At 38.8% G+C, this 21608-nt stretch overlaps 1 protein-coding gene across 3 annotated transcripts in view; it reads right to left on the bottom strand.

Moving 5' to 3' along the window:
- Positions 1 to 21608, bottom strand: part of EPRS1 (glutamyl-prolyl-tRNA synthetase 1) — a 55326-nt gene extending 33718 nt beyond the window's left edge. For 2 of the 3 annotated variants that reach the window (XM_067564938.1, XM_067564939.1), the window contains exons 1-10: positions 21519 to 21608; positions 17204 to 17288; positions 11048 to 11147; positions 8331 to 8487; positions 6894 to 7033; positions 6097 to 6191; positions 4787 to 4913; positions 2808 to 3000; positions 2208 to 2379; positions 789 to 1022 (exon numbers count right to left, since the gene is read on the bottom strand). In XM_067564938.1, coding sequence (XP_067421039.1) covers positions 789 to 1022; positions 2208 to 2379; positions 2808 to 3000; positions 4787 to 4913; positions 6097 to 6191; positions 6894 to 7033; positions 8331 to 8487; positions 11048 to 11147; positions 17204 to 17288; positions 21519 to 21561 — 1346 coding nt within the window. In that variant the 5' untranslated portion in view covers positions 21562 to 21608. The remainder of the gene's footprint in view (positions 1 to 788; positions 1023 to 2207; positions 2380 to 2807; positions 3001 to 4786; positions 4914 to 6096; positions 6192 to 6893; positions 7034 to 8330; positions 8488 to 11047; positions 11148 to 17203; positions 17289 to 21518) is intronic. The other variant, XM_067564940.1, reaches the window with a different exon arrangement.

Genomic DNA, 21608 nt, shown 5'->3' with positions numbered 1-21608 from the left:
ATATTTAATCCTGTTTTCAACCCTGCTACCCTCCGGGCCTCAAAAATATTTTGTGACAGCAAGATCCAACCTAGTCATACATTGTGTAAAAGTATTTTCTTTTATCAGTTTTGAGTTTTTGCTCCCTTTCAATTGCACTGAATGCGCCCCTGTGCTTCTATGGGAAACAGGGAATAAAAGTTCCCAATCTACCTTCTTCTACCATTCATTATGCATTATTAGGTCCCTCCCTCTTATTTGTCTGTTCTCTAAAATAAACAAGTTTGGAAGACTCAGCAACTTCCACTGAAGTCAAAGGTGCTCAACATTCTCTCAGTCACGCCACTTTGATGTCCGAGTCTCTATTAAGAAGTCTAACCCATTTTTAAAAATTGTAACCTGAGTGCTTTACAGGGGTAGAAAAAAGTGTCCCCATTTATAGCAGAAGAAACTGAAGCAGAGCAAGGCAATACTAGTATATCTGGAAAACAGGAAGAAAACATTGTGTCTTGTTCTGGAAACATAAGCTTGATGGTTAATTTGTAATTCCTCCCGCATCTCCCTAATTTGGCTTGCTTCACAGAAGACTGAAAAGAGAGGAAATCAGTTGTAGGCATTTATCAGACAATTACACACTTGGCATTTAAGTGCCAAGAAAACTAAGAGAAGAGAACTTGCAGGTTATAGGTGAAAATGTTAGTATTTCTTTAATCAAAGAGTAGATGCATGCATTCTATGATTTCCCTTATGAATAACATACGTGGGTTATTACACACAACTGTTGCTATAGCAGAATTGCATCAACATACCATCCATCTACTAGCCCTTCGTTGACGAACCAAGTGAGCTTTCTTTTAGATAGTACAGTGTTGTTGAGGTTTAGGCGGCTGTACTCCCAGATGTATGGCTTCCTTACGCCCAAGGCTTCAATGATCCAGTAGAACTGCTCGTCTCTGTCATGGTATTCTGTTGTTCTTAATGCATGTGTGACACCTTCAATACTGTCAACAATGGGGCAGGCAAAGTCATATGTAGGATAAACACTAAAAAGAAAGAAGAAATAAAATTAATAAGCCCGAAGAACGTACACAGTTTACCTACATTTGAAAACCATATCCATAGAACTAAACATTACTCCATATTTTTATAATTGCTCAAAAATCCTTAAAACGATCACCAGAACAGTCAAAAACCAGTTAAAACAGCACATCTGACAGAGTTAATCCATGAAAAAGACCCAAACAAACGAAAAGTATATTAAATGACATTGTAAAAACGAAGGCAAAATTATCAAATAATTCAATATCACACAATCCTTCAATACTTCAAAAACAAAGAAAAAATTTTAAACGCCTACATTTCCCCTCACACACACACTTTGTACCAATACACATCATTAAAAAAAAAAAAAAATCCACATCCAGGCTATAGTTTAAACTTCAACAGCCAGAGATTACGAAATCAGAGACAGTGATTTGTCAATTACAAGTGTGTACATCATAGTTTCTCTTGCTACATAGAAGGTTGAGAAACACTGGTGTACATCATGCCTCTGTTTTAAATGCATTTCTACCAAGAGCCAAAGCCACCATTTTAGTTCAACATCCATATCAAATGAACATTTCCACTCTGCTTAATCCATAACAGTGGGAAGAGTGGGTGGAAACAGGTGTTTCAAGCAAGCAATAAACTATAGTGTTCTGCAAATAGTCTTTAATACTATATATAGTCAATGCACATGCAGTAACTCTTCATCTTGAATGAAAAAAATAGTTGCTGTGAATGCGCAGTAGCCACTCAACTAAATAGGGCAAAGAAACCTCTTCACAGTAAAGATTAACCTTCAACATTCTTTATGTTTATAGAGATGAAGTAAAACCAAAATGCAATTTTTTAGCTGCCTATAATACAGGCAGTCAAAATGGTTTGCCAAGATTTAACGCAAATGGAATTCATCATATATGGAGAGAATTTTTTTTTAAATGGCCCAGCTTATGAAGACATGATAATAGGGATCTGTTATAGAATTTTCATCAGTGTGTACTGTTATGAAATACTGGCCAGAGCTCAGGTTTTAAAATCTTCTGAAGAAGTTTTGTAGTTTCCACAAGGAGATTAGCTACATATTCTGGTTGAGAAAATGCAACAAGACCCAAGTAGTTAAAAAACAAACCTGCTGAAGAGCAGAAAAGTATATCAAGGTCAATATTAATAAAAAGTGCACATACTTGTAGTTACTTGCAGTGCGTGGATGCGGTTGAGTTTTGCAACGATAAAGAGTTGGGTCCCTCATACACCCGTTGTTACTATTCATGTCTATTTTTGCTCGTAGACAACATGTCTGTCCGTATTCTGTTCCCTTTTTCATTTCTTCCCACATTCGTAGATTCTTCTCAACAGCTACCAAACAAAAATTTTAAAACTTTAAGATACCTAAGATATTTGTGACTAGGCTCCGGTACCCAGAACCATATTTTGTTACTGGCATTATCAAACATCAAAGTTATCGCTGCATGTTTTTAAATCAAATATCAAATAGTCCAGCATTCCTCACACACCTTGCTGTGAGAATTAGGTTGTACAGCACATGTACATCATGAACATATACACAAGGTTTATTACATCTATGTAACGACAAGCTTGTTGTGTCTTTTATAGTCTTGAAGGTTTGGCCATGGAGGACTGCAGTGTTCCTACTGGCTTGTTAAGTATTCATGGTATACAATTAAAACTAAAGATAGGTGGGATGATTAACAACAGAATGAAATAAGATTAAATTCCATTGACAAAGATAACAGGGCCATGAGAAGAGCCATAAAAGATCTTACAGTTATTTCTGTGTTTGGATTCTATTCTCTGCTCACGTTCCATTTTCATTTGATCTGCAGGAGTATCATCCACATACGCCTTGCCTTCTTGAATAAGCTTCTCAGCATATTTCATTATAGTTTCAAAGTGATCTGAGGTATATGTAAATTGATCTGGTTTGATGTGCAGCATCGCAACGTCTTCCAGGATAACCTGCAAAGAGCTATACTGTAATATTTATAAATGCAGAGAAGTTTTCTAATCCTCCACCCTATGCAAAGCTTCTTCTGAATTTTAAAATTCTCCAGTTGCCAGAAAGCAGCAGTAAGAACCATCAACAATGGCACACATGAAAATGAACTGGATCCATTTATCATTAATTCATAGTACTGAAGTTACCAAAGGATACATAGGTGGCAATTGCTGCAGGGGAGGGTGGAACAAGAAAGGGAGACAAAAAATGTACAACTTATTGCCAGTTAGAGTGAGAATGGTGCAAGCCTCAAAAATCTCCTGTATGATTATGTATCCTGAGAATTGAAGTGGCAGGAGGTCATACAGATGCCTTCCTTTCTTCTACCTCATGGATGCTACACATAGTGAAAAGGTGGCAGCAAGAATACATTATTAACAAGGTTTAAACTGCTTCAATAATATTAAACACCTAGGCAATTTCATATTTCCCAGTGTGGACTTGGGATTTTTGTTACATAAAAGTTACTGTCACTGAAGCAAGCTGTGTTTAAGATTACAAAAGCAGTAGTACCATGGTTGCAATTTGTGATTAGGTCAAGTAACAGTAGATTCTGTAAACTGATTGTCAAGAGATACACACGGAGATTTTTGCAGTTAATGCACATTATAAATACTAGGGGAGGGGCAAGTGTGGAGACTGAATCGCATAGTGGCGTCTGCAGCACCACATGCACTGCCCCCCCCACGTGGATAAAGAGGCAGCCTAGGGAGGGTTGACTCAGCAACACGAGCCGCATGTACCTGTCTCCTTATAAGGAAATGAAGTGACCCCACCTGCTGGTGCGTGGTCAGCAACTGCCCAGGATAATTGTAATCACCTGGTTGGCTGGTTCATACCTGACCAGGAAACCAGGAGCACCTGGTTGGCTAAACTCCAAGCCATGACCTTAGAAGGTCATGCAGCAAATAGCAACCAATGGGGCTTAGCCTCTGCTGACCAGGGGAAACTATAAAAGTTCAAACCCAGGTGGCAGAAGGCAGAGAGGAATTGAATCTACCTGGCACCCCGCATATCTCTTGGTCGTGTCGGCTCAGCGGGCTGACGTATCTTCCCCAGCCCGCTTCACTGTGAACTGATCACTCACAGTGGCTCTCTCCCGTCTGCAGTATCTAAAGCAAACGGCAACTGAGTTTGGCCAGCATGGTATACGTGTATATAATGTTTGTGAGTATGGATTAACTGTTTTCTGTTGTGTTTGTCTTGTAACTTCTTTGGGGAACTCCAAAACCGGGCACCCTAGTGTCACATGCTGGCAGCCATGCGTTGATCCAGGAGAGATCACAAAACGCTAAAGTCTTGGGTGGCACATTTTGTCCTTTCGTGCACGGAGTTTTCCTGCCCTTTGCTATCACTGTTTGCTGTGTAATTGCTTGCTGTGAAACTGTTTATTATAGAAATAGAACTGTTTTATTATAAGGATAGGATTGTTTATTGTAAAATAAAGGGTTTATTGATTAAGCAAACCCCCAGAATCATCACTGTCTCGCTTAACCCCCGTATCCCAAACCGAACCTATCAGAGAGTTTTTCTCTCCGTTTCCACAGCAAGAAAGAAAGGGGAAGTAATAAAATAATCAGGCTACTGGACCAAAAGCTCTTTTGGTTTTTAAGGCAAACATGGAAAGGATTGGAAAAGTTTTCATGTGAAGTTTAAGCATTACAGCTCTACAGAGTAGGTCTGCATATTGTTCTAATTTTGCACTGATTTCTCCAACGAATGGCTTCCACTATTCTCTTACTGTACCTTTTCAAAGTCTTCTTTTTCTTTTTCGGGATTTGTGTCATCAAACCTCATGATGAGCTTTCCTTTGAAGTTAACCTGATAATGTTGATTTAGCAGCGCAGCTTTTGCATGACCAATATGTAAGTACCTAAAACATGACATTTCAGAAAACAAGGTTAATAAAACAACCAATTCATTTCCATTTCTTTTGTAGGATCCAGTCAGGTAGGGGGAGGGGGAAAGGATTAATCCTCAAAACAAATCAAACACCAAAAGCTACTTTATATTTATTGCAATACTGAACACTTATTAAAGCAATTTAATATTATATATATTTTGTATGAAATACAATCTGTTAGATTTTATATCTCAAAAGTAGGACTTCATAATGCACCTGAAGATATGACTAAAATTACTCTTTGCAACATTATAAACTATTTGATTTTACTTAATAATAAAAAGCTAATCTTAGACAATTGGCATTTTAAAAGTTCACAACATTCTGAAACACTTGCACTTAGTAGCTGTCAGAACACTGGGAATTCAGATGGGTTAGTGAATTCCATCATACAGAAGCAGAGATGTCCTGTAAGAACTTGGATTAAATCCAAACCCACAAAAATGTACAAACTGTTACTTCTACAGTAACTTTTCCAGAAATGTACACATATGGGTATCTCTCCCCTTCAGAATGCCATGCAGATTGCAAAAGCTACATTATTTTGTTCTGTAGTTCTCTCATCCACACCATTTGTAAAGTTACATGTGTATACAATATATTAGTTCTCAAAAAGCATAATTTATATGTGATTAACAGAATGAGAAACAGTACTGCAAAGTCTGAAACAAGTCACAAGTTGGCTAACCAGCCTACAAGAGAAATGCATTAAACAGCAATTTTAAACCTTATCAAATCCTTCTAAGAGGAAATGGGACATTGAAAGTAGCTAGAAAATAACATTTTCATGGAGTTGGTGATTGCACTGTTGCTTTTTTTACTGTTATTTATGAGATGAGGTTCTTAGTAGTGAACAGCTTTGTTAAGTGTCTACCTTTGCTAATGAAAACTTTTTACAAAACATGTAAGTGACTTTGAAAATTCTCTTTTGTTATGGAAATCTACTCTAACACATTACATTGTTCATCCTTGACTAAACCAACTATACACATGACCATCATCATCAGGACAGGAGAGGAGAGGCTCTTGAATTCAACTATTACACACTACTCTGGTAACTATTTCCAAGATAAAATACAATGCCTCTCCTTTCTTACAGTTTTTGAAAGGAATGTGGGTAAAAACAAACCAGTCTTAAAACCAGTCATCTTACCCACTGGCCTCAGGAGGAAACCGAACAATGACCTTCCCCATCTCTGCACCTGGGAGTTCAACAAATTTCCCAACATCTTGTTTCTTTTCTGTTGCCTTAAAAATTAACAAGGACATCATTACATATCTTACACAAGCTGTACAACAGATACAACACTTAAAACAAGCTTCTACTCTGAAAGGAGACTTAAAAATGGCAACATGAGGTCCCAAGTCTATGCTCAAATGGCTTTCATATCACACTTGCTCAGTTTCAAAGTTAGGTCAAGTTTTCAGGTTTCATCTTCTGTTACTGGAAAATCCAGATGAGTTTTCTGTTTCTATTCCTCATCACAAGAAAGAAAACTTCTGCAAGCCAAGTTCTGTCCTTATCTGTGGACTTCCACTGACTGCCTTCAAATGGAACTTGGCTAACAACTCTGTTGATATTGATCTTATTCTACCATAGCTGACTTTGTAGTACTAACATAAATTGTAAAAACACTTGTTACTAAAGAAAGCAAACTGAACTCTGAATGCAAACAAGGTAGCACCTCTGAGTAACAGGTGCCATTTTTACATAGTCACTTTTCCAGAGCTGACCCACACTAACAGTATCCATAAGTGTTTGGAGAAGAAATTACTTGGATTACTGTTCAATAAGGATTTTTTTTTTTTAATCTTTCATTTACAGTACAACTAATTTCCTGTATCATAACTTCTAAAGTGAGCTATCAGAAGAAGATACAAACTTTTACTTTAGTATGCTTGCATTCGCGCACACACACACCTTCACCATATAATCAGAACAAAGCTTACCGTTTTGGTCTTTGGTGCAGCTGCAGCCCACTTGGTACCCACTGACTGAAAGGCACACTGTGCCTCAAGAAAGCCATACCAGCGCTTTGCATGGACTGGAGCCTTGTTTTGTTGCAGTTGTTCTTGCCATGAACTACTGCCTGTTAGGAAACAGATTTTGTTTTTAAAATTGTAACCTTATAACTAGAAGAGCTACACTTCCAGTAATATTCACTTTAAAAATTACAGTGTGGATTAAAAACAGACTATTATTTTCATATCTCAACTAGTTGTGAAAAATGATACTTCTTTACCATAGAGAAACTGGGTGAAAACATTGCACTTTCTTTAGAAGACTCTGCAGTCTTTCCTAGTGCCTCCAGAGAAAAAAAAGACTATGAACCTCTTTGTATACCACCCACCTCCATATTAGAGATAATTAGTAAAACTGAAGCCATTGGCAATATGGCCATCCCTCCTCATTGCACACAATAGTTTAAAAAGATATTAGATGGCCAAAAAACACAGCAACTTCCATTCTCCAATTGGATGCAAAAGTTAGGCAGTAAAAGCAAAATTTAATTTGGTTGTTAAGTTTAAAAACACTAGCATTTTCTCAACATATTATCAGCAATGTTGCTACAGTTAATCAGTTTATTCACTTTTTTGAAGGTTGTTTAACCTCAACCACTTTACTGTGTTATGACTTAGACACAGCACCCATCTTAGCAAGCAAGGACATTTTTTATTGTTGTCAAAGGAGAAAAATTAAAAGAAAAATGTTAGTTTCAAACGTTGGGTCAAAGAGATGCAGCTTTAAAAAGATACTGCAAGATGTTAGCCTATGATGCAAATTTGATTTATTTTTTAAATTCCATGCAGACTTTGGCATGAATACAAATCTCTCAGTTATGACATATCAAGTTTAGAAACCTGTCTAACAAAGTTTCTAGTTACTGCAGACTTTAAATTAAAAAAAGCAGACTCACCTATGGCTTATTTCACATTATGAAATGAAGCTTGCAAATTTACATTTATGCTTCTTTTAGCTGCTCAAAACAAGCAAAATTAGATTGCTCCTTCTAATAACAAAGCAGTTTAATTAAACATTTCTGTATAATAATTGAATTGCAATTTACACCTGGTTAAAGACACCTGGCAAAATTTTAGCCTACAGTATATTTTCACACCTAAGAAACAAATCCATGAAAAACTGATATTTTAACAGAAAGGCTGAAAACACTCAATTATAAATCACCACACTATAATTTTATATTTCTTAAACATCAGTTGTTATCAAAACACAAACCCTTATGATTTCCAGATCTTACTCCTACAAAACTCTCCCTGTTAAAAATAGTTGCAGAAACCTGATACTGAAAAAAGGAAACAGATTTTAACATTGTATCACATTTGCAAACCTGTCAGAACAATAATTGTATAAGCAAGTAACAATACCTTTTAGTACAGCCCAGACACACAAATCTGCCAGACTCAGGGAGTTTCCAACCAAGTAGGTCCTTAGAGACAGACAGTGATTGAGCTCAAGGACTGCTGAAGTAAACAGGGCACGTGTAGATAATTTTGTCGCGCTGAATTCCAGCCAATGGTCAATCTAATTTTAAGGAGCAAAGTCAACATTAAATTTAACAAAAAAAATTTATGAAGTTATAGAAATTCTTGCTGGTCATAAACCACATCCAAGTCTATCATTTATGAGAAAGTGGATAGGATTATTAAATATGTGGTTCTGAATATAAAATTACTGAAGTGAAGGACTGGAAGAAATCTTGAGAGGTCATCTAGTCCAGTACCTTGCACTCAAGGCAGGACTACATAATATCTAGACCATTCCTGACAGGTGTTTGTCTGGCCTGTTCTTAAAAACCTCTAAAGATGAAGATTTTACAGCTTCCCTAGGCAATTTGTTCCAGTGCTTAACTACCCTGACAGTTGGAAAGTTTTTCCTAATGTCCATATAGAATACTAAATGTTAGTTCTGGGATTATTCACAATTTTAGCAAGACTGATTGATGCACTTCTCTGTGAACTGTGTATTACATGCTTAATGTCTGCCCTCGGACTGGATTCAGACTGACTACAATGGAGTTACTTCAGATTGAAGGGATAGAATCTGGCCACTGATGTCCAGCAGTCAGATTTTGCCTTGGTCTAAAACAGAACATGACTTCCATGCTTTTCACTATATGCTTTTAGATTGCACATTACCAAAAAAAAAAAAAAGTCACTTTTAATTAGCTTCTTCAATGACTACTGATACTTAAAGATTCATACGGAGAATTTAAAATTTTCAGGAACTATATACCGGGGTAGCCAAACTGTGGCTGGTGAGCTACATGTGGCTCTTTTACAGTTAAAGTGCAGCTTGCAAAGCCTTCTATGCACCCTCTATTCTCAGTCTACCAGACTGGAGTGGAAAGCTCAGAGCTTCTGCCCTGCAGCAGGGTGATGGAGCTAGATGATTCTGTCCAGCGGGGGGGTCGGGGGGGGGGCAGTAAGTTTGGGCCTCCCTGTATATATACAATAAAACTGGTGAATCTAATTATTCTTTAAAGTTAAGGGACAGAATTCCTGTTCCATTGGATTACATCAATTCTTCCTAGCTGTATATACTAGTTCAGTGACATTATGCACCACTCTCTCCCGTCTGTTTTTCACTTTTAAAAAGTTTTCCCCACTGTATTCCCAACTTCCTTCTCCATCCCCACCCCCACCCCCCAAAAAAGTTTACTCTGAGAAAGAAATAAAGATCTCCACATTTTAAATATATATATTTCAAGCAGTAAGGGCCAGATCCTCAATTGGTGTAAATGGACACAACTCCATTGACTTCAATGGAGCCATGTCTATTTACACCAGATGAGGATCTGGCTCTTGGTATACAAACTTGATACCTTAGTTGCAAAGTATCTCTTAAAATCCTCCTAAATCCATTTCATATGTAGCAGTTCTGTACAGTGCACTAGGAATTCTTCCAACAGTTGAGCTGACGTGGCAGGCACAGATGTCACAGGACTATAAAATTCAACTCTCTCACTTAAACGTTATGTTCTATAATATTCCCACCACTAATGCAGCTGTCTTAACATTTCTCAAAGCCCAATTTTACTTTTGAAAAAACCAAAAGCTGGGAATTAAACGTATTTTATCGAAGTTACTGATCTTGCAAATGTGTTTTTGAACACTTAAGTCTTGCACATAAAATCAATATTCTTGGTTGATGTTGTAATTTGGGTTAGGAAGTTAATATATTTAACCACAAAGAACCATTAGAAAGTCACAAGCAACATAACGAAGCAGCATTTTTCTCATATGTTAAAAAGTGGGCAATTAGCAGGGTTGAAGACTGATCTCCATTGCCTTAAAAGAACACTGTAGGGGGGCATGTGGGTCAAACCCCTCATTAACATCTCCTAAACTCATTCAAAATGATTCTGTTACCACTATCAATCTCAAGCAAGTGGTTTAAAATTCAACATGTGGCTTTTCTAACATTCCTCCTCATTCCACATCATACCAAGTCCTGATAACTTCATTTTGTTCATTTATATGAACAAAGATAATTGAAAAGGATCCCTTTGGGTCATGGTAACTCTGAAGTCATCTCTTAGTTTAACTTTGAGGAAATTTTGAAGAATTTAGGACTCCATGGCAGGGAACCCTGCCAAGTTGGCAAATGTCCATCCAGATTCCCAGACCAGAATACAGCCTGCCTCGCTGCAGTGTGGAACTGGGAATCACAAGCCATTTTTAGCCCAGACCTCCATGTGGCAAAAAGAGAAATGACATGGTAGTTGGTTAGGGTAAGAATTTGAGAGATCTCTATGCAGGAACAGATTTTATTTGTGCATAGCTCACCCAGCAGCTCTGATGTAGGCTACATGCAACAGCTATGTTAGAAAAACAAATGGTACACAGAGGAAGTGACAGTATCAAAACTGAAGAGATAGCGAGAAAAATGTACACCCTATCAGAGTTCTGCATAGATAGGAGCAGTTGTGAATAACTCTCCCATGTTCCGATGCATGGTTATGTGCAGTTGGAAGCAGTTTCACAAAAATTTAACTTCAGCACCCCAGGCAGTTGGACCTCACAGAAAAATGCTGCATCATTCAAGGACTACATACATAAAAGTATGAACAGCTGTTTCTCACCTCAGTGTGTTCCAGCAGATTAGAACCATATAGCCCTGCAGAAGTGGCAACTCTAGCCAGATAGCGAACTATGGAATTCACATCAGTGAGCACAACATGGCTATAAAAACGGAAAATTAAAGATGAATTAACGTATTACTAACAGTTTGAGTGTATTTACACATAAATGGATCTAAAAAGAGTTGACATGAACTGTTACACATTTCTAGGTGGCATAAAGCTACCAGAATAATAAGACACCTATTAATGTCACATGTCTCATCCTCCCCTTCCAGCTGATCACACTAAATAGCATTAAAAAAATCATTAACATAAATCAATGCTTTATTGGGGGGTGGAGGGAGAGTAGAGGAGAAAAATAATTTACTTCAGCTCATAATGAAATAGGTAACGTTCGCCCTCCATCTTCCAAAAATAATCAGACAGAGTGCAGAGGCACTGCCTAGTCTCCAATACCAAAGGAGTTAAACCAAGTTTCACTTTTTCGAGTCCCTTCCTTGGACACCTGTGCATAGAGAAGGACTGAAAAAAAAAGGGCTGCTGGAGAGACAAAAGACGACTGTATGAAGGTATGCTGAGGTCTCTGCCCAGGCTTGTTTGTTACTCGTTTTGTTTCAGTTACCTTGCTGCATTTATAAAGATTCTCTCCTGCTGAACAAACTTTACAGGCCATGAGTGTATTTTTGTTTCAGTTTTCCTATCAGCTTACAAGACAGGGTTTATTTATTATTTCTATTACAGTAGCGCCTAGAGGCCCTAACTGAGTTGGGCACCATTATACCAGGCACTGTATATATACGGACTGAGATTGTAATTGTTGGAGGGACTATCTAAATAGAAAAGAGGCACAAAAAGGTGATGTGAATTGCCCAAGATCATGCAGATTTGTGGCTGCCTTTAAATATACTTGGCACTAGCTCATTTGAGAGCCCAGCATATATAATGACACCTCTCTCCTTTTATTGATGGGACTATTGTGAAACACTCCAGTACTGGGAGGCAATTCGACAAGCATATTTGTTTCAATGCTTTATCCTCACCACTCACAAGCCTTGCCCATTTGTCTGATTTTTAGGGTTTCTTGCTTCAAAACTAACGCATTTAGATTTGAACTGAATAAAAACACATTCCTTAGTACTCACACAGGAGCTCTGGAAGTTATTATTCTCCCCTAACTAAGAGGCATCACAATCATAAATTTTTTCCTAAAGTCTACAGTCTTGATTTCCACAATCTTGGAAAGGAAAACATAGTAGCACAAATCAGAACTGAAGATTCAAATCCTTTAATTTAATCTAGAAATCTTCTTGATTTATTAACCAGGGCAACCAGTCTTTAGAACAGGTTACTTCAATGTTCAGTCTAATGAGATTTATAATATCAAAACTGACAATGAAATATCTGAATGCATGGTTTTATAACTCTCCTCTCCAAACTTCTAGACTCCAGGATATGGAAGATCAACAGGCACATAATCCAAAGCAAAAACGAATTATGGCATCTATGAATGTGCAACAAATCCTGTTACTATATCATGCTGGGGTCAATTTCTTAAACAGAACTTTAACAGACACATTGACAACTACACGTGCATTCACTATTGCTTTCTCCAATAGCAAGTCTGAATGTAATAACGAGAGTCCTGTAGCACTTTAAAGATTAACAAATTTAATTTCTGCAGGCATAAGCTTTCGTGGGCTGCAACCCACTTTGTCAGATGCAAGAAATAGAAATCAGATAGGGGGTATATATATACACATCCAAGGGTAAGGAACAACATTGGGGAGGGTAGGTGTTAGCAAAGTCCATTCAGTTAGAGTAGAGGAGGCCTATTCACAACCATTGATTAGAAGGTGAGAATGTGTGAACAATGACAATTACTTCTTGTAATGAGATAACCATTCCAAGTCCCTATTCAGACCCAATTTGATTGTGTCAAGTTTGCATAGGAGTTCCAGCTCTGCAGTTTCTCACTGACGTCTGATTTTGAAATTTTTTTTTAGAAGTATGGCAATTTTAAGTCAGCTACAGAGTGTCCTGGGATACTGACGTGCTCTCCGACTGGTATATGGATGTTACCATTTTTTATGTCTGATTTGTCTCCATTTATTCTAATGCGAAGCAGCAGAAAGCATTTTTACGGCTTTCAATAGTCTGTATTAAAAGTCAACTTTGATTAGTAAGACTAGTGAAAAGAATTCTGAACAAATATGGGGAAAGGATCCTGACATTTGTTATGTCTAGGAGCTGCCTGACTATGGTTGCAACATTTTCAATTAACAATTTTTTTAATTGTTTTAGAAAACATCATTAATACTTCTTGCCCATTTTAGGCTAGACCGTTTCATTTTTCCTTCCTTTCGAGAAAGGGGATCATGAATTTAGATTGTTTGTTCCTACTGGTTGGAAGCTAACTCCAGAAGTGTCAGTCTATCACTAGCATAGATAAGACCACATGCATGCTGATGTTATTAGCAAAAGCAATGAGAAGGAATTCTATGGAAAGTGACATCAACGGACACAACAACAAAGCCAAAAATCCTTGGGGGACGGGGGAAGAAAGGGGAATACAGGATTTATGGCATTGTTATAAAGATCTACAGGTCATTTGTACAAAAAGTTGCAAAACCATTCTTTGCAGAGGCAATATAACAAATATCAGTCTCTCCCACTCTCTCAAAGAATACCACCAAACAGAAATTCACATTCTAGACAGAATGCAGTTTACAGCCTATCCGAAGAATCTGGGATCTGAAAACATTATGCAAAGTCATCAAGGTTTAATAAAATAAATATCTTATTTTCAAACTGCATCTATCTGGTAACCTTACCAATCGAAACATTATTTTACAACCTAAATTACATTATACTTTTCAGATTATTGGTTGAAAAATTAGATTTTTAATCAGATTTTAACTGCACTTCAAAACATTCCTCTTAAGAAAAAGCAATCTTAAAAAGCTCCCTGTTCTTTAAGGAAGTAAGCTGCTGCTCCAATGGTTTCCTGAAAATCAAAGTCTGAAATGCTCCAGATGAATTTGAAGTTGTACCAAGATAAAGTAGTTCCTGATTCTCAATGCAATGGAATCCATTTACCAACAGCACTACCCAGAGACCAGTTTAGCTGATGCTTCTCAATTTACAATCATCTTTCTACAGAGATACCACTGTTACAGGAAATAAATTATGAAGATTATACAGATGGACAGAGATGCAGGTTAATGCAATCTTGACAGATAAAAGGACTCCTCATACAAGAATAATAGGAAATAGCAACTATAACAAAGCTTAGCAGAATGTATTTTTGTATAATTTTGACAGATATTGATGTTTATTTTAAAAATTTTAAAATTTGTACCAATTTAAATAGTCACAGTTGTGAAAAATTCTATGTTTTAAACAATTTTTCTGTTTTTGTTTGTTTTCACTGTTGCAGGAAATGGAGGGCGAGTCAAACATTTAATGACAGACAGATTCTAAAAGCTAAAGCTTTATGCTCATTAAATCACAAACTGTCAACATCACAAGTCTAAATATACAAAACAAAGATCCTTAAATCAAACTAATAAGTTCTCAAACAGCATTTTTCTCACTTTGCCCATCTGTATATTTTTATTATTGATGGAAATATTGTCATCGTTTTCTGTATGAACGGTGAAATCAATATTTACTGATAAAAATCTAATCCTTCTAAGCCTAACCATAGCTTGTTTGCTTTTACAAATGTAAAACGTATTTGTGCAACATGCCATCTCTCCCAGGTGGTAGAGGAAATAAGATCTGAGTCCTGATCTCAGTCAGGAGTGCAGAAGGGGAAGAGTCCCTTGTGTCACACTCTAGCCAATCCTTCTGTGACAATGACAGTCTGATCAACTTGTGTGTGACCCATAACAACATAACAGGAGGCAATGAAATGGTAAGCAGGGCCATTCCTTGTAGATAGTTATCAAAGCCATGTTAAGTAGACTAGAATCCTTAATATATAAGCCTGTATTGGTACAGAATCAAGGAGTAGATACTAATTGTATTTGTCTATGGGCTTGTTTGTCTACACTAGAGAGTTTTGTCAACAAAAGTCAACTTTTGTCAACAAAACAGTGCTGGTGTACACACTGAAATCACACACCCCCCCCCGACAAAAGTGCCATTTTTTCAACAAAATATAACCACCTTGACGAGAGATATAGGGCTTTTTGTCGGTGTAGTTAGGGTGACACAATGACCATGTAGACACTGCGTCCCCCTACATTGGTGGTGGGGCTGTCATTTTTGTCAATTTCACTGCTCTGCTGGAAGAGAAAAGAAGATCCTACACCTTATTCCCCCTAATAACATTATTATGCACATTAGCATGTAAAGGAATAATTTGCAAGGGCAGATTCATGCAGATGGTCAAGTTAATGTATTTACTTTGTAATCAAATATTAATGAGAAAAATATATTTTCCAGTAAGAGGGGCAAATACTGTATGTATGCATACAATAAAGATCAGCCTCTGAATAATTAAGTGTACATCAAGGACATCAAAAATGTATAGCAAAAGACTGAAAAGAACTGCTACTCCATGTCATCATGCATTATGGTACAATAGTCAAAATGACAATTACTGTGTATTCTGTAATTATTTATAATTTTAGTTTAGAATTGATTTTAGAAGACAAAAAACAGCATTTTAAAATAATCCAGATTACAAAAAAGTGAAAACCTTAATTAGTGGTCATCTCCGCAACCTTAGGTTTAAATTCCTGGTTGAGTATGACATAAGAAGCCGGAGGTATGGAAAGATTCCACTCCTCCTGGGTCCAAGGCCAGTTCTTTAAGCACAAGACCATCACACAGAACAAATACTATGAGATCACTGTAACTGAAGGTTGTATCACTCATTTGTTTGTCTCAGTTCTTAGTAGAGGTTCATATTGAGGAACAGTCCCTTTTTAAAGATCCTGTAAGGCAAAAAGCCTGATACAACCAACTCTAGAGCCACTCTAGTGCCTCCAAATGTCATGCCTACATGTGTATGGTATTTCTGCAACCATCGAATAACCTGCATTTATGTTGCATCTTTGACCTCAAGTGCACTCTGGTCTGGGCTCCACTGGAGCACCTCAAACTTCTAGTCTGTCAGTAGTTTTCCACAGCTGCTCTAATATGATAAAATAAAAATTAGGTATTGAAAATTTATACTTAGCATAATAAGTCCTGGATGAGTGACAGTTTTAAAGTCCAATATTGTGTTAACTTTTAACTCCAGAAGAATGCTTGTCTCACAGGAGACCTGCCTGTCCCAGATTTCTACTGGTACAATTGTCTATGATATCATTGATGTACACAGACAATGGTGCAGCTCAACTTAAGTCAATAAGAGTTGTATCTGTAGCATGTGTAGTCTTATGTTTCTATTCTTGGCAGGCCAAGAGGTATTAAGACTTAAAATCCTTAACTTTACAATTTAAAAGAAGCCACTTTGAAAATATTTAGCACTTATTAGTATTATTTTTTCTGTTTACTCCAAGAAAACAAAGCAGCATATGGTTTAGAAGTGGAAGGATACAAAATCAGCATCAATAAAAAGACTGTTTTCTAAAATAGCTTCTTTCTGGAAGACGTGGCGTAAACAAAATATGAGATGACATGCTATAGAGTTAATTGGCACCTTCTGGGGATGACACTGTGGCTTCACTTCTCAAGAGTGATGTGGTCAACACAAACTAATACCAGTAAAATCCTTTACACACCATCACATGCACATACACACACGCTAGTGCTGAATACACATTTATAAAGACACTTGTTTATCACAAAATGGTTACCACTATGAGAATCCCCAGCACATGGAGGAGGTGAATGCTTAGCTAATACAGTGATGGTCACCATAAGAAACTGGAGTACATAGACTAAATATTATTTAATGTGTACATCACAAGCAGCAAAGATCTATTAACCTTTTTCTTTAAATGTTTCCCACCCACTACTCTTTCCATTAGAAGGTGAAAACTTAAAAAAAAGTAAGAATTGCAACTGTTGCAAAAAAATATACAGTGCAATGATAAATTCATTATTGCTCCTTTTTTCCTCTACAAAAGATTACTGTTGTCATTAAATCAATTTTAAAAAGTGCTGACCCAGTGCTGATGGCAGAGATGCAAAGTCACTTACTCAGAAACACGGAGGATGGTCTCTTTGCCTTCCTCAACCGAAATTTTGACATCATTTTTCACATGCTCTACAGTCAGTAAAGCTCCTAAAAAAGAGAAAAGACAGAGGAATGGTCAGCCGTATTTTAAGTAAGGAATATTTCATAGGTTACAATTACATTTTTTTATTCACAGCATTTGTGTTAACTGGTGCCTTCAGACTAAAAGGCCAGGGGGAGGGAGGGGAAGGACTCTATGTTCTAGTCTATAAAGATGCAGCTTCTTTTTCCTGGCAGTCCTTATGGTCTAGGAGGAAGGGATAAAAGCTGGCACACAGTAATCTGTAGTGATCTCAGAAGGAGCTGCTTTTAATGTTATTTTGGTTCCCAAAGGTACCATGAAAATTCATCCCATCTCCCCACCAAGCTAGAGAAAAGACTTGCTCAAATTGTTTGACCTGAGTAGCGCAGTCATCTACTCCTCAGCACAGGCCTGCCACATGCTCTTGGTAACAGGCCTAAAGCAGCAGCAGCTAAACACATCATTTAAAAATACTCACTCATGTATCCAAATGCCATTAAAGAGATTACACTCAGTAGGAAAACCATCTTGGACAAATGCCTTCACACAATACAGCTGTACTACACTAACATTTTGTCTATCATTACTGTGCACCTCACCAATGCCGCTGGTGGCATGGGGAAAGGAGAGAGAAAAAAAGGCAAGGCTCATTGTTTTAATTAGATTTAATGCTTGTGAAAGGCTTAGCCACCCTGGAGACTGAAATCAGTTTTTTATCTATAGAAAAACTACAGAAAGCTTCCATACAACATACTTGGGCCCTAACCCTCCAGAGACGAGGCCCTTGGCCTCTCCTCTCTGATCAAGATACCCTTGTGTGAAGTCATCAGGCCTCCACACATGCATAAGGGGCTGCCTGCGCAGATCCAATTACAGGATCAGAGCCTTACACTGTAAAGGCCTTGTAGCCTATTACAGCTCTCAGTCATGCACTCCACTTTGTCTTAGCATATTTTTGTTGTCATAAAGCTAACTGTAGCCTGTATTTTAAGTTACAGAGGGTAGTATTAAAAAAACTGGCCTCAACACACCACTAGAAGCAAGGAACTCCCAAGCTCTGATCCCAATTGTCAGACTCCTGTGGCATTAAGCTTGACAATTAATGACCCTCATCTCAGTTCTCCATCTGTAAAAATGGGGTATTACTTGCAGCATCTTTGTGAGATGGGCAAGAAATAATTAATGTTTTCACAATGCTTTGAAGATAAAAAGCACTCCATATGTGCTGAGCTGTGTAATTAATGTAAATTACATTCAGTTAGTACTTTTCCATAGTTCACAAGCACTATTATTAATATGAACTAGGAAAGAGTTATGAAAAGAAAGTGATTTTTTTTAAAAACATCATTATTTTGCCTTAAAGTGTTATATTCAAAATGTTCCATGTTCTTCAATGGTTTCCATAGCAAAAGGCAGAGCTCGACAAACCCCAAGCGCCAGGTCGCCATGGCTCTTAGAAATTTAATTCTGGCACCTAGTATTTCTCTGGGGGGAGTGGCCACCCCGCTCCGGCCAGGGTGCAGGGCCAGGAGGGGGGAGCGCTGCGGCTGCCGCACTCCAGCCAGGGCGCCCCGCCGCTGGGCCCACGTTGTGGGAGAGGGGCGGGGCTGGGAAGGGAGAGCAGCCGCTGGGCCCATGTTGTCTGGCTCCTTAATTTTGGGGCTAGTTCCTAGCTTATTTACTTAAAATGCTGCAGGGGTGCTATAGCGCTTCAGCATACACAATATCTATGCCAATAGGAGTGGTTCTGCCATCAGCATAGGTAATCCACCTCCTGAGAGGAGGGACCTAGGTTGATGGGAGAATTCTCCCGTTGACCTAATGTTGTCCAAATCAGGGGTTAGGTTAGTTTAACTTCATCACTCAGGGGTATGGATTTTTCACAACCCTGAGCAAATTAGTTATACCAACCTGATTTCCTAGTCTAGACCAGGCCTAAGAATCCTTTTATCTAAAATCCATGCTCTAAGTATAACTCAGTAGCATCTGTCAAACACAAAATAGGTCCTCAACTAAACTACAATTTTGTATGATGTCTTCCATAATAATACCACCACCACCACCACCTAACCCTTTATAACAGTGGTTTCAACTTTTTTTCATTTGCAGACCCCTACAAAATTTCAAATGGAGATTAAGATTTCCAAAGGATTCTATGACAGTCTGCGGACCCCTGTAGACCATAGGTTGAAAACCACTGCGTTATAGCACTTTTCATCAGCACATCCTCAACATGCTTTACAAAGGAGCTCAGCATCATTATCCCTGTTTTACATATGGAGAAATGGAGGCACAGAGAGGTGATGTGACTTGCCCAATATCATCCAGCAGGCCTATGGCAGAGCCAGGAATATAACTCAGCTCTTCTGTGCAAGTGTTCTATCTATTAGACCACAATGCCTCTCTAATCAAATGTTATTAGAAAATGTTCAGGAGACTGAAAGTCCCTAAACTTTAAATTTTATTCTGCAGGATTTTGTTTAAATATACAGCCATATATGTTTCAAATCATCTGTCATACAACCTGAGTCTCAAAATGCTTTCTAGAGTTGAATAATGCAATTTACAAAAGCATAGAATAAAAAGAATTAAGACACAGAGGCAAGGCAAGAATGTACATTTTCAGCAGTGATTTGCAATGAGATGGAAAATCAGTGTGGCAGAAGGGTGAAAGGCTGCAAGACAGCAAGAGTTGCAGAGAAGTTCTTGCACCTACAATGGTAAGACTCTGTATAGCGACAAAGAAGCCCCAGGTAGTTGTGTAAATGGAGCAGGAAAGAGAGCAAAGAGAATATGACATGCTTTTTCAAACTAAATCTTGAAGTGAACAGCCACTAGGTAATATCTTTTATTGGACCAACTTCTGTTGGTGAGAAAGACAAGCTTTCAAACTTGCACAGGGCTCTTCTTCAGGTCTGGGAGAAGTTTTGTGTCTCAGCTAAATACAAGGAGATTGTTAATTACATGTACCACTACAGAAGAAGAGCTCTATGTAAGCTCAAAAGCTTGTCTCTCTCACCAACAGAAGTTGGTCTAATGAAAGATATTACCTCACTTACCTTGTCTCTTATGCTGAGTCCAACACAGCTACAACACTATTGTATACAGACGGCGACTACCGATTAAAAACTTTTGAAAAAGCATACTCTCTGCTTTTGCACATACGATTATTTGTACACAGAAATCTGTACACAAAATACAATTACTTGTACACAATGTATGAAACAACTGGCAAATAAATTATAAGATGGATTGAGGCCACCTCAAAAATTTGGTCTACAGCATGTTAAGTAACTTAAGAAGCTCAATCATATATATGTCTTTAAGTAGGCCACTAAATGCACCAATATCTCCATTAAATATTAAAAACAGCTACAGAGCCGGCAGTCTAATGGAGAGAAGCCACCACAAGAGAGGTTCAGCACTGCAATAGCCAAGCTGTTGCAAGTCAGGGATGAATTACATTAGCAAAAGTGGAGGAGCATCTCCCTCGCTCATTAGGGTTGTGTGTGCATTTAATCTGTCATTATCAATAAAATGCCACATTTGAAAAAGACCATACTGTAATTCAATCTGTAATTTGCTCCTGGTTTATTTTCTCAGATAAGTGTTTACTACATCCAGCTTTCTATTACTACAAGGTTACCCACTGTAAATCATACAGATGCCACGTCGTTTCAGAAAGCTAGTAGTAGTATTTCAGTCACTTTTCCGAAGGCGGGTGACAAGATCCAGTTACGGTGCTGAAACCCCAGTGACTGAGCACAAACCTCTCCATCGCCCTGCCCCGAGCAAGGCAGACCTGAGCACCGGGAAGGTTAGGAGACGCCCGCTGGCGGGGGCTCCCTGCGGGCAGCTTTGGCCGGAGGATCCTGCTCTGTGGGCCAACAAGACAGCAACGGCCCCCTGGGCGCTTTCCTTTTCTCTCGGTCTCCTCGGCCGCCGGGCAGCCCCGAGCGAGGCTGCCACACGCCCTGTGCGCGGGGGGAGCGGGCTCAGCCAGGGCGACGGCAGAAGGACTCAGGCCGGGAGCGGGACAGAGCCCCCGGGCCGCAGGAACCGCCTCGCTCCGCAGACCCGCGAGGGGTCACCCGCCGCACCGGGCCAGGCGGCGGCGCACGGCCGCGGCAATGAATGGAAGAGCCGGACCGGCCGCCACCCGGCGCCGCATGATGCAACATGACAGCAACCCGCGGGCGGGCGGGCGGGCGAGCGGCCTCCGCTGACAGCGGGGCAGGCGGGCGGGCGGCGCTTACCGAGCGGGGGAGCCTCCGCGTTCACCGTCAAGCTCAAGGCCATCGCCGCGCCGCCGCCACCGCCTGCCCGTCGCCGGTGGAGCACCGAAA

Source organism: Emydura macquarii, unplaced genomic scaffold, assembly GCF_026122565.2.
Source record: "Emydura macquarii macquarii isolate MOO-44397 ecotype Brisbane River unplaced genomic scaffold, CSIRO-AGI_Emac_v2 contig_2676, whole genome shotgun sequence".
Classification (NCBI taxonomy): domain Eukaryota; kingdom Metazoa; phylum Chordata; order Testudines; family Chelidae; genus Emydura; species Emydura macquarii.
The sequence above is the reverse complement of the archived record's forward strand: the minus strand, read 5'-3'. Positions and strand labels throughout refer to the sequence as shown.